General features: G+C 35.3%; 3 protein-coding genes across 5 annotated transcripts in view; all 3 read right to left on the bottom strand.

Annotated features, from left to right (window-relative positions):
- Positions 1-7,702, bottom strand: part of dlp (glypican dally-like) — a 129,257-nt gene extending 121,555 nt beyond the window's left edge. The window contains exon 1 of the mRNA XM_069120467.1: positions 7,284-7,702. Within this exon, the coding sequence (XP_068976568.1) occupies positions 7,284-7,434 (151 nt within the window). The 5' untranslated portion in view covers positions 7,435-7,702. The remainder of the gene's footprint in view (positions 1-7,283) is intronic.
- A 297-nt stretch (positions 7,703-7,999) lies between these two features.
- Positions 8,000-12,832, bottom strand: Oseg4 (intraflagellar transport protein Oseg4). Of its 2 annotated transcripts, none has more exons than XM_069120465.1 (3): positions 12,445-12,832; positions 12,303-12,368; positions 8,000-12,212 (listed from the first exon to the last, which is right to left on the bottom strand). In XM_069120465.1, the coding sequence occupies exon 3, from the start codon at positions 12,156-12,158 to the stop codon at positions 8,604-8,606; it is 3,555 nt and encodes a 1,184-aa protein (XP_068976566.1). In that variant the 5' UTR covers positions 12,159-12,212; positions 12,303-12,368; positions 12,445-12,832; the 3' UTR covers positions 8,000-8,603. The 2 variants fall into 2 exon arrangements, with proteins under 2 accessions (XP_068976566.1, XP_068976567.1); XM_069120466.1 differs by having other exon boundaries at positions 8,000-12,209.
- Positions 12,833-12,920: 88 nt separating this feature from the next.
- LOC138183504 (tonsoku-like protein) lies at positions 12,921-17,446 on the bottom strand. 2 transcript variants are annotated; one of them, XM_069120464.1, is made up of 7 exons: positions 17,309-17,446; positions 16,824-17,081; positions 16,576-16,744; positions 16,018-16,433; positions 13,954-15,942; positions 13,638-13,883; positions 13,144-13,283 (listed from the first exon to the last, which is right to left on the bottom strand). In XM_069120464.1, coding segments are annotated over exons 1-7 (3,093 nt in total). In that variant the 5' UTR covers positions 17,322-17,446; the 3' UTR covers positions 13,144-13,281. The 2 variants fall into 2 exon arrangements, with proteins under 2 accessions (XP_068976564.1, XP_068976565.1); XM_069120463.1 differs by having other exon boundaries at positions 12,921-13,883.

Here is a 17,446-nt window from a genome sequence, read left to right as displayed (position 1 = left end):
ATCGGAATGCAAATACGCTTTATTGAAAGGTACTGCAATTAAGATAGGAGAAACTATCGTGGCTCGACGATATTCAATACGCGTAACGATCGATGATCAATCAAGAGATAGAAGAAAATATGAAGAGAAGAATCGTAGAAGGTGGCTGTCTTACCTGGTCCTTAAAAGGCACAACAATTAATGTAGCCGGTTCCTGCGCCTCTAATGAAGGAACATATCGTTTATCAGGCTCGATTCAGTATAACATGATCCATAAATCAATTGCTCGGACAGCGTAATAGCATCTAGTATCAATTTCACTTTACGTACGCGAACAAGTTGAGTTGACAATCTGACTACCGTCGCGTTTTACATTGTAAGTAATCGAGAAAGTGTTTTAATCGATACCTGTTGAAATTCTTTCTCCTAAAACTTGTTCCACTTTTATCTAAGCATTCTACAAAATTTGTATGTAACGCGCGATTAAAAATAATTGGAATAGAAAATTTTCTAAAATTCGGTAAAAATGACGAGAACCACGACAGATCTGAAGAAGATTGTTCACAGTTGCAATGTATCTATAATCTGATCTAAATATTCTTGGCTTTCCAAACAGGAAAAAGTGAACAATAACAGATTTCGAAGGACAGCGCCAATTAATCTCCGAGATCGGTGACAGTAAGATTCGATTCGAAAGAATATCAACAGAAAAAGTCAATAAAGATAACTCGAATCAAATTTTCTTCGTCTTTCCGAATGCAAACTGTAACGCTGGGAATAAGAAGTTTTAACGATGATTCATTCTAGAATTTGTTTTCGGTTTATTTCAATGTACTGAAGATAGCAGAAAAGCACGGCAAAGCGAAAGATAAACTGTGCTCAAATTTTATTTGCCTACCGAATGCGAAATCTATCGTCGAAGATCAAATTTTCGACGATTGATGGTTGTTGAAACCTGAACGATACGATGGATATTCAACGTGACCTAACGCAATATTAAGAATAGAATAAGCAAAAGATATCAAGTGAAATATCAACGCAACAGTTATACTCGTACGAACATCACAGGAGGAAAGCTCGATAAGTATATTTTTGTTGATTTTCTGATTTTAATGTCACGTTATGTTTAAATAGCTGTTAATGGGAACAACCTGGTAGGTCCAAAGACGCGTAAGTGTTTCGAAAATATTCCAAAGCCAAAGATGTAATTGATGGGACGAGCAATTAATATCTTCGATATTTTAATATCATGACGCGAACAGTATTTTAAAAACATTTTTAAAAGAGTGAAAAAACAGATGTTCCGCTTTATAACTAAATAGAAAACAATTTCGGTAACGTGGCGGTGAATTTTAAAACTGTTCCTCTGTAAAAAATAAAAAACACGAACCTCGCGTTCTTCCTCTGCAGTGTCCACGACCAAATAAAAGAAATCAAAATTTCACGAAATTTAGCCACAAAGCAGACCGATCGACCATTTCCTCAAAATCTCGGTTAACCTCGCGATAAAGAGGCAGAACTCGATACAATAAAGTCCCGTCAAAAGAACCACGAATAATTAAGCGGAAAGAGCGTTAGCTCGCTTCAAAACGACGCAAAGGACAATTTACATACAAAGTACGACTAAAGTCGCTATATCCCGTAGGTCTTTCAAGGAAAAAAATTTTCGCCAGGTTGAAGAAAAGAAAGAAGGATGATCGTAGAAAATTTTCAGCCGACTCATCGGTAGAATCCACTTTTCGTACAGCCTGAGAAAGCTCTCGTAATGCTCGCTTTCTCGATGATCTCGACCATCGAGCTCCATTCTATACTTCTCGAGGACACCCTCGGGAAAGAAACAGCGTTTAGTATAGGTTCACAACACCTGTTTCAACCACGTTTACGACTAGTTCTGACCTATTTCGTCCTATTGTTCCTCCGTTTCTCCAGAACGAGTTGAGCAAAGAATAAAAAGTTCCTTCGATCGCTTCTTTCTCACATTCGACTCAATGAATAATGAACGAGTCGGAAGACCCGTGGGAGGTCGCTCAAGATACTTTGTATTTTCACGTTAGGGTAGTTGGAATAAATTTTGTCGTCGAACAGATGATCATAAATGGATTATCATAAGAAGCGTTCTTACATGCAACCGTTCTTCGGCAAGTATAACAGATATATCTGGCTTATCGTACTACTTTTTATTTCATCGTCGCTTTGCCAATTTAAAACAAAACTATTGATTCTTCCACTAGAATGTAATTTTCGTTCTTTGTGACATTAATTCGGTGTTAATTGATCGATTAAATATTCGGTGTTAGTGCAGCAATTAAGTACTTTCGTGGCTAGCGACGTGACATTTTTATTTTCAGCAAATTTCGGATCAATATTCGTCGCTGTTATATTTTCACACCTAAAAGGAAAATATCGTATCGTACGGTGATATACGATGCTGTTATTTACATTTGTACGTCGAAATATGATAGATGCCTGATAAGGAAGCTGGATGTAAATAGATTTTTATAAGAACACGATATCGCTGCTGAGAAAGTAGAATGAAGTTTGAGCAGAGGCGAAAGCGTTAGAATATTAGACGGGAATTACCGGGACAAAAAACATTTCAATATAAATATTCCTTGGGAACCTTTTCTGCTCCCTCTTCATTATTCACGTACGTCGTACATACAGTGTAAAGGATCCACCGGATAGAATCGACGCGGTTCGTAAGACCGGCAAGAAATCCCATTCGACCGGCTTCTCCGGCTGCTCCGTCAGGACTTAGGATCACCGTAGACGCTAACAAATGTTCCGGCGTGTTGAACAGGCTATGAAGGAGCATTCTACGAGAGTACGAGCCGGCTTTGGTATTATCCAAAATCCTACTGTTGTTCGAGGCACTCGATGCGATTAATTCTCTCGTCGTTTCGTGAACAGATCTGATCCTTAATCCACCGATGACAAAATTCTTATCAAAATCCATCTCGACCATCAAGGTACTGACTGATTTCAATCGTCTAAAATTTCCAACTGAAATCAGATACGTCGTTCTTTGACAATTCGTTCAAGGAAATTTTAAAGTCTCTTGTATCGTTCGATTGCGTTTTCTTTCATACTTTGAAGAATTAAACATTTTCTTCTTTTCACCTGTCTGGCATTGAAATCAAACACGCCGAACCATCGTGTCATTGATCTTCATATTTCTTTTGTAATTATGAAAAAGCAGATTAACGCTATGTCTTTTTCGTTTATCTGGTTAAATTTTGAATCATCGTAATATTTTATCAATCGATAGCCTGCTGGCCACTATCTCTGTATATTGAAATTATAAATTACAAAGCTCTATCCGGTAACCATTGTAATTAATATTACTATGGACAAAGGCATTTTGTAATTCGCCTGCGTTCAGAGGGAAAATGACCAAAGTATTTACCGTCCATTTGATCCAACAATCGGAAAAATACTCACCTTTTAAAGACGAAGAATCAACGTATACGACATTGCACCGAGTAGAGAAAAGCTAGTCGGTGTGCATCGCGACGGCTTCTAGCGTCGTAAAAGCTAAAATGGTACCCGTGTCAAGATAATAAGCCTGAAAATTCAGGTAGCAGAGATCTGAGACAGCTGTTCGTCGAATCTTGCAGCAGGTAGACTACACGGAAGGAAAAAATGAAATTTGAACAGGAGATAAAGAGGAAGATCGTAAATGTAAAAACTCAGGGCCAGGGTGTAATGGTCCCCGGATGCTTCCATCCTCGGTCCACTTACTAAGTACTTGTTAAACGCGTTTTTACGATCGCGTTAACGCGATGAAATCGAGGGACAGATTAAATGGAAGTGTTCATTGATTTAAATTAGTTTTCGTGGTGCAGTTGAAGCGAACCGATCGCAGTTTAGGACATGTCACCGGCTTATCGGCTTGAACGAAAAGCAAGATAATGACGGACGATTAACACCTTTGATTAGAGATTATGCTCGTTACAGTTTAAGCAACGTCCATAGTTTAGTCGGTTTCTAGCTTCTGATGAAACCTCTTGTAGCTGGTCTCGAGTTTTGATGAAGTAACGCGATCAGGTTTGTGGCAAATGGCAAGTATCTAACGATAGGAATCGATACCAGCCCTCACGAAGGGTTTTCGACCGGATAACGTAAAGGAATATTAATTAACATGTAAACATAATGGAGTAACAAATTTTGGCGCTTGAAAAAAATAACTGGTAAATCATCAGATAGATTGTACACAATATAGTACGAAATATAAATGGCGAAAACAAATATGTATATACAGGGTGGTTGGTAACTGGTGGTACAAGCGGAAAGGGGGCGATTCTACGCGAAAAAAGAAGTCGAAAATATAGAATAAAAATTTTTCGTTTGAGGCTTCGTTTTCGAGAAAATCGACTTTGAATTTTCGCTCGGTACGCGTGCGGTACGTTATAACGGATCTCATTGTAGATCGTTGTCTCGATGGAAAAATTAAAAAAAAAAAAATTTTTATTCCATATTTTCGACTTCCTTTTTCGCGTAGAATCACCCCTTTCCGCTTGTACTACCAGTTACCAACCATCCTGTATATACCTATAGGGATGTACGAGAATATTTAAGCCATGTACGATAATGATCTGGCAATGATAACTAATAATATTTGTAAGAAATATCCTATCTATACCTAAATCTATCCTAAACTACAACTGGATCGTAGCTACTTTCATTCAATAAATTATCAAACGTTTAAATTGATCGATGTGAAATATCAAATATGTACAAGCAAAATAAATAACTCTATTTTAAATTCTAACTAATACACGATAATCAATTATTCCCACCCAATAAATTATTATTGTGAAACGTAAGTAACCGTGAAAAGTAACGCCACAAAACCGTTAATTATTCTTTTAAACGCACCCTAATACCGCGTCCTATCGCACCCATTGTCTTCCACCGGATCGCCATTACTTCCGGTCGCGATTGTCCCAGAAAAATCAAATCAGCAATCATCGGTCGTAATTACTCCCCATAGAAAGTAAATCGTGTCAAAACTCTTGTAACTTCCTGTCGCGCATGCGCATACGCGTTAATGTGCACATTCGACACCAACGACGCGATAAAACGCGAAACGCCTCGAATTATTTTTCTTCTGCCATTTCGTTCTTCGCGTATCGCTACTTCGTATACCGTTAATACTTGGCGCTCTTCCACGGTTCTTTATCTGCCCCGCGAAACCCATACGGCTCTCCTTTCATCTCACCGATAAGCTCGACTGTGTTTATATGCAAAAACAAGTCAGAAATAAAAGTGTTCGTGGATGGTGAAATGGCTGCGCGATTGAGCGGAATGCGCGTCTAATGCTCTCGTGCACACAGATTGAGTAATCTGTGACACGAGAAACGAGCTATATGTTTTGAAACTGTTTTCTTTTTTGTTAATCTTGCCTTTATTCCGACTTTGACGAAGACATCGAATTTTAGATTCATACGTTATTAAAATGGACAACCATTGCGGCTGAAGATTGTTTTAGAATTATGTTATTCTTATAATACTTTCTATACCCGTTTTTTCTATCTTTCTGATGTTCACTGTTTGAATCTCCGTAACGAAAGTAATTTAAGAATCTATCCTTTGCGCTATACAAGAATTGTATATGTTTTTTATTTTCTAGTAAAAAAACTTAACCTAAAAGTTCAACAAGAACATATCCATTTTATGATTTTCGAGAGTAACATTTCTAAAGAATGTCAGCCGTATGATCACACTAACGGAACGCAAGATCCTTTATTATCTATTCGGCGCAAGTAAATATACTTTCGAAGCTGAACGTATTTGTGATTACACTAACTGATAAAGTAGACAGGTTCTTTGTGCTCGTACGATGTATGTATATGCCGAGTGATAAACCAAGGTATCTCCCTATATGGGTGTGAACCAACACGAATAATCTGTATAAAATATGAAATTTTCAACTACATTATTTTATAAACGACTTTGGGCTGTTTTTGAGCGATCGGTATTATAGGTCCAAGTGTATCAAACTTTAATATTACAAAATTTAATATTACTTTCATACGACTAGAAAAAATTAATGCTATCAGAAAAGAAACGTATAGAACGCGATAAAAAGATTAGGATACGTGGCAATACCTTTCGTAATCACTGTAAATTGTTAACAATAACATTATTTTCATTAAATTTTTAGCCACAGTATTGCAAAAATTTATTTCCACTTTGTAAATGTTTCGGGAGTTGTTCAAATGCACTGCGATATAAAGTGCTTATTTCGTTCATTAAGTCTTCGATAGTTAATCACGCAAACATACGGGCGAGGCAAGCTAAGGCACATTTGTGTATCCAGTTTCGAGACGTGAGAACTTCTCGGAATTTTTCTTCCGTTCGTTTTTTCTCCACGTGCAGCCCCTTCGCGAGGAAACACAGCCCATAATTCATCGGCCATAAATATTTCGTTGAACGTGTCCTCTTTGCGAATCACTTCAACGAAATTCTGCAGGATAAATCATGAATGGCCGTGAATTATGAGCCCGGCCACTCTAATTCTGAGCTTTAATTTTCTCCGCGTTTATTTTTCATCCGTTCGTCATATATTCTTCTTTCTCACTCTTCTGGGAAACTTTTCAACAAGTTAACACAAACTAAATCGGAATTCCATTTAGAATTCACTTTTTATCCTTTTCGCTATATACGACACTATTTAATTAAGCGATAAAAAAGTATGAAATGAAATATAAAAACTTGCTGAATGCACGATTCTGTTCGAAATAATCAGACGAATCTTAACTTTAACCATTTCCTCCCATAATATTCAAGAGGTCTGACATTATCATTGTGAATGTTTAAATTTAACCTGTCACAATTTCAAAGTTCCCAAAATTTCTTTAGTTTAGAACGCGTTACGACGTAATCTGCCCCAAAATGAAATTCTTGATAAAAATGTAAAATACAAAATTCACTATTAATTACACCGATGACATTGGAGTAATCTTATTACGTCACAATTTACAAATTTTCCGGAATTCGCGCCATTTTTACAAATTATTGTTGGATTAGAACACGTTACGACGTAACACGCTCGAAGTTGAAATTCTTGGTTCTAATTGGTGGAAAATTTGAATCAGAACTTCACTGTTAATTTTCACCAATAACGTTCAAGGAATCTGACATTACCGTTACGAGTCTCAAACCACGTCGTAAATTTCAAATTTTCCACAATTCGCGCCATTTGTGCAAACGATTCTTAGCTCGAAACGAGTTACAATGTAACATGCTCGAAACGTAAATTCAATCGATTTCAGAGAAAAAAAATGAAAATAAAAACTTACACGAAATCGCCTCCTTGGGAATGTCAGTGGCCGGAAAGCCTTGGGACTCGAAGTAAGGTTTAACAGCATCACATTTCAATCCGGCGCGTACCGTCGTCGTCGTGACGCTAAGGATCAGGATAACACATAACATCGACAGCATACCACTCATAATTATTCCCGTGGCGGACACTCGCGATACACTCACGAACTGACGCGACAAATACGCGGGATACGACACTTACGTCTGTACATTCGCGGGAAAGTGACTTCGTAATCGTGACTCGGCTTGGCAAGCACGTTTGACAATTCGAAATGGGTAGCGCCACGATGATTTCGGTAATCGAGGAAACAAAATTTGAAAGGAACGCCGTAAATATCCGTGAAAAAGGGACGATAACAGATGCAATACCTCCTCCTTACTGGTTCGACGCGCACTGACCAACTCGTGGAAAGAACGCGTGCCGACAACGATACACGCATGCGCAATACTCGAAGGCATCTGAGTGGAAGAGGATACTTCAAATTTTGTGGCACGATAGTTACGCGCCAATCAGTTGCCATGCGCAGACCGGTAACTCCTTTGAATTTTGTTGTATAAGTTAAATTTTAAATAAAGCATGCTCTAAGGAAATATTAATTAAAAAAACATATAAAATAGTCTAAAATATGTTTAATGTAGACGATTATGATAATGTAAAAATTAATAAATATATAGCATATGTATTTATACATATATAATGGAGGGTATCAATATTTCAGTTATTGGACGGAATTCGCATTAAAAGTTATCACTATACAATTAAATTATATAAGTACACTGTCTTAAATGCGTAGAATATAAAAAGATATTTAAAACGGAGAAGCTTCATAATTTAAGTTGAGAAAGATAACAAAATACTACACAAGAATATGATGCCAGACTTATAAATGAGATCAGAAATTATTCATTTTTAAAACTACGAAAATTGTTATTAATTCATGTGTCCCTAATAATATTTTTCAAAATAAAATAACCATATAATTATTCGGTGATAAGTAATATTGAAAATTTGACTAATCACATTATCACATGTTTCTAAATCATAAATTCTAAATAGTCAGAAAATTACGGATCGATCTTATTGATTCAATAAATCAACCAGATAATCAACACATTATCTAAATCGTAACACGGATTAATACTTTTAAGCAGTGCACATTCTAACTGGTGCATACTACTATAAAAATGAAACATGCTCTTTCAATGGCAAGCTTAAAGTTCGCCGGCATGTCTGTTATAGCTCAAGCATAACATATTTGTCTGATAATGCATGTCCAATACATACTCACACACACCAATTACATATATGTAACCGTGCTATGGCACAAAGGGCAAGCATTAATATTAACTACATCTCGTTCTGTAGCCACGTGGTGTCTGCAAACGGTGCAGATCCACGCATTGCTCAGATCCATCAACGGTTTGCCAGAGATAATACAAGGAGGGAACCTGGTCATACAGTTAGGACAGGCGACACACCAGTCGGGTACCAGACTCTCGCAATTTGTACATTCTGCCTTAGAATTACGAACATCTTGAGGACTGTGCTTGGTGAAGATGTCCACAGCCAAATCCTCATATTCTTCTCTGACCGCCTCTGGAATAATCTCTAGAGATTCTAATTTAATGAACGCCTTGGAACAGACTGCAAAAGCGTGATTGACTGCGCTTGATAGAGCAAGCAAGCAGTAAATATCTTCCGGTTGCAAGATATCTTCGTATTCTCTCAATCTCAGAGCTGTTTTCATGGCTGCATCAAAATTCCCTGAATATATTTGCCTATTGGCTAATAAGAGAAAATGATAAGCCTCTGCCCCTTTCCAGGCGTTCTCTATCACCCGAGTGTCCTCGTTGTTTTCTGTTAAACCCATCACAACGTTGCTACGGCTACCCTTAGCAGCTGGCGCGGCATTGATATGATCTTCGACCAACAGAGCTGCTAGAACGTAAATCTTCTTCACGCGTAGCGGATTCGTCCTAGTCTTTGCTTGCTCTTCTGCTAATTGAAACAGCAACTTTGCTGCTTCCAAATTGTGATTTGCCTTCTTGTATAATTCTATAGCCTGTAGTCTCTTTCCATTAGACAGAAGATGATTGGCATACTTGTTCAATAATTCGCCTATCTGGGCCATTTTATAGGTCTTTGCTAATTCGACTGCTTGGTCCCAGTGATTCAAACGAACGCACGTATCTACGGCCAGTTTCACATCTCCATATTTTATATATGCTGCTACTGCTTGGGAACACATACCCACGGAACCTAACATTCTTGCTACCATCTTCAAAAGGGGACTTTTATCTGGTAACTGTTGCACTGTCCCTGCTAATTGAACAAAATCTTCTAATTTATAATAGCATTCTATAAGTTTCTCCAGATTCCTGCTCTTTCCATAATATTCTTTTGCACCTTCCCAATTCTGTCTTTCAGCATAATATTCGCCGATTTTATTGTAAGCGTACTCCATTTGCTTATCAGACCCGCCAATACCCATTTTCATTAACTGTACCACCCGAAAATAATCTCCTAATTTTTGACGTAACGAAATAGCAAGATCCCTTCTGTCCATATCTAAATATAATTTTTCAGCTTCGTCATAGTTGCCAAGAAACGCAGCCACCTCGGCTTTCTTCAGGTGATCGTTGTGCACATTCTGTAAACGTTTGATAAATTGTATACCTAAGTAATCTGTGCAACGAACCATTGCATTTTCTGCAGTCTCCAAATCTAGTTTCTGTAAAGCTGATTCTGCTAATAAGCGCCATAATCGTGGATGTGGATTGTCCTGGATGAAATTGTTTGCTTCTTTCAACCCTACTTTCATCAATAATTCCCTGGTATCCCTCAGTGATTTCACTTCTAAATCCACTATTAAGTCATTTCTTGTATCTTCTGGTTTCTGCATGAGATCATCCAATAAAACGCAACGTATTTCTAAATCTTGAAATGAACAGATATATCCAGAACAGGATATCGGTTCTTCAGGATCGAATTCTCTTAAAACGTACATTCTGGTTTTTTCTATAATTGCTAATAGAGCGGGATTGTCTTGTGCCCAGCACATGGCCCACACATCCTTTCTTTCGAACTTATTTATTTCGCCCTCTGATTCTCCATCCTTCAAAGTATTTTTCTTGAGATCAGTCTCCAAATCTAACATAGTTAGAATGCCACTCGTGTCCATAATAGATGCCCGAGATGAATCACAGTTGATTGCAATCTTGTAAAGCTTACAAGTTGTATTATATCTATTTGTAAGAGTTATCTGAGATAAAGAATATCTTTGAATCATTCCCGACTCTCTGCCTATCAATAGAATCTTATCAGTTGCGCACAAACAACAAATCGGGTCCATAGTAGCTTTAGTATTAATAGGTGCCTCGAAGGATCTGTCTTTATCTAAATCTTGAATAACTTCCGTCACCCCGGTCGGAGTTTCGTCAATATGGTAAATTTTATCTCTTCTAATTCGTCCTGCATGCAACATGGAATTACGAGGAGTGCGATAACTCCAAACCAAGAAATTGTTCTTGGATGCTGCAACAATTACACTATTTGTCATGGTCACCCATAGTGGCTCTAAGTCTATAAACTTAGTATCTATTGGAGTAGCAATTGTATTGCATACTAAGAGTGCAAATTGCTCTGATCCTTGAGCAAGGTCATTTTTTATTGCCAAAACACAATGATCTCCATGTGAAGCTATGGAGATCAATGCTCTTACATTTTTTGTACAATATGTATTATTCGTTGTATTCCAAAATATAATGCAAATGCCATCTTTGGTAATCTTCTCATTTGTATACACAACTGTATTACTGAAGTAAGTCCATTTATAATCTAAACGAATATTTGCAAAATAGATATGAGAATCAACAGATAGAGCTACTCTGAGTGATCCTCCTTCCCATGCACAGCAGGTGACTTCTCTACCAGGTATTTTTAGGGTCCTCATATGTTTACCAAAAGGAGTATAAAACTGAATGACATTAGTGTCCTTTGTTTCTCCATTGCCCAATAATGGTAACATCCCAGTTACAGCTAATATAGACCCATAACTATTCCAACAACACCATGCAGCTGTCATACCAGTTTCTATTACAACTGGATTATCGTCATTGGTGTCTTTCATGAGCTGTATTTTACCATTCCTGTAGCAAACAGCTAAAGTTGGACAATCTATGCCAATATAACCATTCCTTCCATCATACCATTGCAATGAAACTATTGTTTGAACTTGACCACCATTAAGTGGTATCATATTTAACTTTGTTAAAAATACGCCTTGATTATCAAAGAGATGAACTTCCCCATTTTTTATGCCAAACAATAATAGTTTCCCATCTGGAGACCATTGTACAGCAGCAAGAGCTGTATTTTTTAATTCCTTGCCCCAGATTCTATTTCCATCAACTGAACCTACAATAACTGCTCCATCTTCATAAACTATGCAAATTTTTAAACCATCTAAACTCCATGCCATCCCTTTAACTATTGATTTATTGCAGTTATTTATCATTTCATCGTACCAAGAACCCTTGTACAACATCCAAACTATAATTACACCATTCTGATCACTTGAAGTTAGTTTCTGGTGTTGTTCGTTCCAGGTAACTACTTGCACATGACCATTGTGACCTTCTAAAGTTTGATTCATACTTAAATTACTTGCAGCAGTTAAGTTTCTAGACCTCCCACCACTGGTAGAGCCACTTACATTGGAGTCTACTCTAAGTACTTTCAAAAGACCATCCTCTCCGCCAACAGCTATATAACCTTCCCTTTGGTTCCATGCTATACAATTCAGACGAAAATTGTTTGGTATTGCTATTTTTTTACTCAAGTATACAAACATTTTGTAAATATTTAATAAACGTCAATTATTTTGTATTCTTTACTGAATCAGCTTCTGAAAGAAATGATTGCAGCATATGAAAACTGATGCTATAATGAGTCAGTCGATTTTGCATTGTTATGATTGGAATTATTGTTCACTTACATTATTATACAATGTTGATAGCATTCGTAATTAAAAAACAGAGCAAAGGTAAACAACGTTTATTGCCTGTTAAAAATATTTACAATGTATATTACAATATTTTCTGTTATAGAACATTTTTAGCATGTTACTTAAATATTACCTTCATTTAACTATATGCATTTTTTTATAGCTTTTGTGATTCAATTGAACACCAGTTTGAAGGAAAGGTTACTGTAAAGTACAAAACAACTAAAATTTGGTAACTGTTATACATTGAATTGGACTTTATTAAATGTTCCCATTCACTTTGATGCCAGGAAGTGCAGTAAAATATACTACACTTCCGGTATTCCAAATTTGTCTTTTTAGGAAATACCTATTGAGATCTAATATGGACATACTTAGATAATTTACAATTTACAAAAGATAGTTTGTATAAAAATATATTTTTTAAGCTACTACAAATTAGAGAAAATGATGAAATATGTTTTAAAGTAAATGAATGCTTTCTGTAATTTGTAACTCTTTTCAATTCTATGCACACATAGTATTATTAGGTGAAGTAAAAAGTTCTGAGCGCTTTTTCGCTTTATTTTCTAGCGAAAAACGCTCAGAACTTTTTACTTCACCTAATATATGTACAAAAATATTAAAGTACTGGTTTAAAAATAGTAAGATTATGCGGAAGTTTCTTTACTATACCCTTCCCTCGCCATAAATGAACCCAACAGTCGCACACTTCTGGATACATACTCACGATTAATGTACAAATCTCAGGTTTTTCAATAAATACTTCGGAATCAGGAAATTCAGTAATATTCTCACATCCACTAACATCGATATGTCTTAGTGTTGGTGTGTATTTCAATAATAAATTCAGCGATTGTGCTCCCACTTTTCTATTTCCTTTAAGCACCAATTTCGAAAGATTCGATACACGTGACAATATATTTCTAATGTCAATATCCGATAATTCGCATGAAGCAAGCTCTAAACATTCTAAATTAACAAATGAAAAATCTGTTTCATTAAAAATATTTTTAACCAAATTAAAATCCCTAGAACAAATAGTATTCGATAAATTCAAATTAAGTAATTGTCTTTGTAAAGTGGCACAGACTTCATCTTCACTGAAACAGTTCCAAGAAATATCTAAATTTACTAAACTATTGTTGTTTAAAAGAAAACGAAAATTACATAATTGACAATATCGCAAATTCAATGTCCGAAGCTGTGTTAAAGGGGTGAAAAGTTTGAATAAGATTTCTTGACTTGATGATCCAAGAGGATTATAGCTGAGATCAAGAAACTTAAGTTGTAGAGGTAGTTTCTCTAATTTACTTAGACACGTACAATCTATATCACATCCTTGAAGGCACAATTCTTGTAAAGCTGACAATCTTAAAATACAATCATTTAAAGATTTTCCAAGTTCATATAAGTTACCACCAGATAAATCTAATATTTGAACATTCTTTTGATATTCTAGAGTTTTCAATAAAGATATAAATTCTTCTTTTCTAATATCTTCTTGTTTTAATCGGAAAGTAAACGTGTTCTCACATGATTTCAAACACTTTAATATGCATTCTCGAACATCTGAAAATATTAAAAGTAATGATTATTTTGAAAATTATGAAATAAGTATACTTACTCATAAAATATCTACCTATATTGTAATTTTTACAAATCGCCCCATATCGCTCGACAATAGAAGGAGTTTCTAACTCAATTATTTCGCATGCCAAATTTTTAACAATATCCCCTTCATTTAATATCGTGAACACATTATTGCAATTGATCGCAATACCATCCATAGTTTTTAGATCTAGTTTTGCTTTACATCCAGTATCGTTGTAGAATTTAGTTTCAATATCAGCTACAATTTCTTTTACTAGTGGCCTCATTGTATTCGAAAATTCTATTTGAGTTTTAAACATTTTTCCATCTACAAGGATGTTTAAAATAACTGATCTTATAGTATTGATTTCTGTTAATTCACATCCTGTGTTAAATGGAATTACAGGTGAAGAACTTCGAGAAGTAGAATCTTTAGTAAATCCAATTGATAATAACGACGTTTGCTGTTTTTTTTTCTGAATCTTACGTTCAGTAGAAATCCGTCTTATTTCAGTACTGCAACTATCATTACTATCCTCCTCTATTACATCACATTCATTGTCTTCAATTACTTGATCTTGATCATTCATTTTTTGTCGTTTTAAATTTTTCTCAACATCGATATTTCCATTACTTGATTTCCTCTTCGTCATTGAGGAGGAATGTTCATCAGAGCACCTTCTATTATTTATACTTTCATTGATATCATCTTCCAACCAATCATCCAAAAGAACCTCTTCACTATTCAAAAGTGGATTTACATTTCGTTTCATAGAGGACAAAGAAGCTCCAATTGGATCATTCCTATGTTTTAAGCTAGCTATAGTTCTTTTATAATCTTCACCTGCAGAGATCTTTTCTATAACAACATTTTCATCTATACTGTGAGTTTTTGAATTGCACGATGATGTATGAGATCGCTTCGAAATTCTCTTATTACTCATTGGTATCATAGCAGACAATAATTTGTGTATTTCATCATACTCCATTTGATCTTCAGAAGATAAAACATTAACACGATTCCTCCATTGTTCTAGACAATCTAGTGCAGTATCATCATCGTTCGTTTTAAGTTCCACATTTGCTCCATGTTCGATTAAAAATCTCATCATGGTAAAATTGCCGCAAGAAGCCGCATCATGAAGAGGAGTAACTCCTTGGCACATTAAACTTCCAGGATCATTTACATCTGCACCATATTTTAATAATAACTTTGCAATTTCAACATGACCATGATTAGCTGCTTCATGAAGAGGAGTCCAGCCAAAATGGTCTCTAACATTCGTTAAATGACCAGATTCTAATAATTTTTCTACAGTTTCAACATTCCCATGTATACAAGCTACATGAAGTTGTGTTTCTCCTTTTTCGTTCCTTTTTATAGCAACCGACGTCTTTCTCGTTCGTTTTCTATTTTTAATATTTTCTCTAACTTTTAATTCTGCTTCAACATCCGACAAATCTTCCAAGCAAATGTTTGCGCCAATATTGTTTTCTTCTGATTCGCTTTCGCTATCTGTATCATTACATAATTTTTCCAATGTATCTAACTTTTCTGAAAGTGCTCCTATCTCTTCTGTTCTATTGGTATTTGTTAGATAATTCAAGTGTTCTCTTAAAACACTTGTTTCTAAAGAAATATCATTGCAAGCTTTTGCATTTTTTAAGGCTAGACTATAAATTTCTTCAATCTCTTTGTTGTTTGCTTTAATAGTTATCAATAAATCTACTAAGAACAAAGCAGATCTACATATTTCACGTGGATTTGTGCATAGTTCTAGTTCTCTACGAGCAAAGTCCAATGCTTCGTTATATCGTCCGACATCTTTCAATGTTTGAGCTAAACTTAATAAAGCTGCTCCTGTGCGATCGCTTTGTATTTCTTCCGCACACATAAGCATCTTTCTGTAATATTCTACAGCTTCCTCAAAACAGTGTGCAGCCACCGCTGCATCTCCTAATGTCTCATAATATTTCAACTTAATGCTGGTATCTTTTTCTGTAGTTAAAGCTTCTTCAGTTGTTTGTAATGTTGCAACTATAAACAAAATATTTTTTCAAACAAATATTTCAAATAAAACCATAAAAATAATTATATTCTCTTAAATCATACCTATCCTGAGACATTTTTCTACTTGATGCTTCAGATTTTGTGGTAAGTTTTCCGTAACGTAAAGAAGCACTAATATTTTTCGTGATTCGGTCCATTTTCCTATTTTTAAAAGCAATTCTGCTTGAAGAAATCGTGCTTCCGCTTTCAAAGATGAATTATCAACTTCAACAGCAGTTTTGAAATGTGTTAAAGCCAGATCATAATCGCGATTCCGCTCGTAAATTCCTCCGAGAGCAATTTGCGTTCTATAGAAATCTTCCCGTAAGTTGTGTGTCTTACATAAACCTGCAGCTTTTATCAGTAGATCAACAGCCTCTTGGTGTTTTTTTTCAGCTTCTAATACTAATCCCAAATTCAGTAACAATCGTGCCCTCATTGTCATTAATTCTTTTAGGTCAATGTTAGTATCACCCAATCTAAATAAAATACAAATATACTTTTTATAATATGCTGCTTAGAAAATTAATATCATATATATATTTTATATATTATATTATATTATATATTTTATATATATTATATTATATAAATTTATTGACATTAAATAAGATATAATACTCATTGCAAAGACGTATACTCTTCGTGTACGCTTGTCTTGCACTTATAAGAGCATCAGGTTTTCTTTCAGATTCTTCAGGCTGACTTTCAGCCCAACAAAAATATGTTCTACCTAATGTTGCATAAGCTCGTTGTTCTTCTAATAAATTTTGTATCTCCTTGGCCCCTTCTACCTAACACAAAAATGTTTTTATTATAGTATTATAAAAATTAAAAATATTGACACAATGAATATTCTAAATACAAACCCAAGTAAAGATTTTGATGGCTCAATGCTTCCTCGTAGTTGCCAAGACTTGCCTGTATTTCTCCAATCATTCTATGAGCAACTGCTATATTTAATTTATCTCCTAAGATATTGCAAATTTCCAGTTGTTCTGTATATTCCTGCAAAGCATCTTCATACTTGTCACTTTCAAAGTATACGTCACCAAGCTCTTTAACAATTTCAGCCAATTGCTGAAGGTTGCCATCACGCTTGACCCGTTTCTTCTTTTTAATTAATCCTATTATCAAATCAACATTTCTGTATACATAGCATACTATGTCACTTACTAGAGAAATCGTATTTACTAGCTCTCATTATACAATAAAACTTAGTCTCCATACATTTTTTTTTATACACATTAATTTCGGTAACATCACATTCATATTTATAATCTTCTTATAAATATTAATATATTCTTATAAATATTAATAACAAATAGAAAAGAGCAAGTAAAATACTACTCACTTCCGATATCCATTATTTACAAATATCAATTATCACAGTAATCAGTGATTCATATTCAACTTCGTGGATTCGAATTCGGACCTCATGCGACTATGCCGTCACACGAACACAAAGAGGAACATCAAACCGAAAGCATAG

Source organism: Bombus flavifrons, chromosome 9 (assembly GCF_040668555.2).
Source record: "Bombus flavifrons isolate JBK064 chromosome 9, iyBomFlav1_principal, whole genome shotgun sequence".
In the NCBI taxonomy this organism is placed as follows: Eukaryota; Metazoa; Arthropoda; class Insecta; order Hymenoptera; family Apidae; genus Bombus; species Bombus flavifrons.
This window is presented reverse-complemented; position numbering and strand designations above follow the sequence as displayed.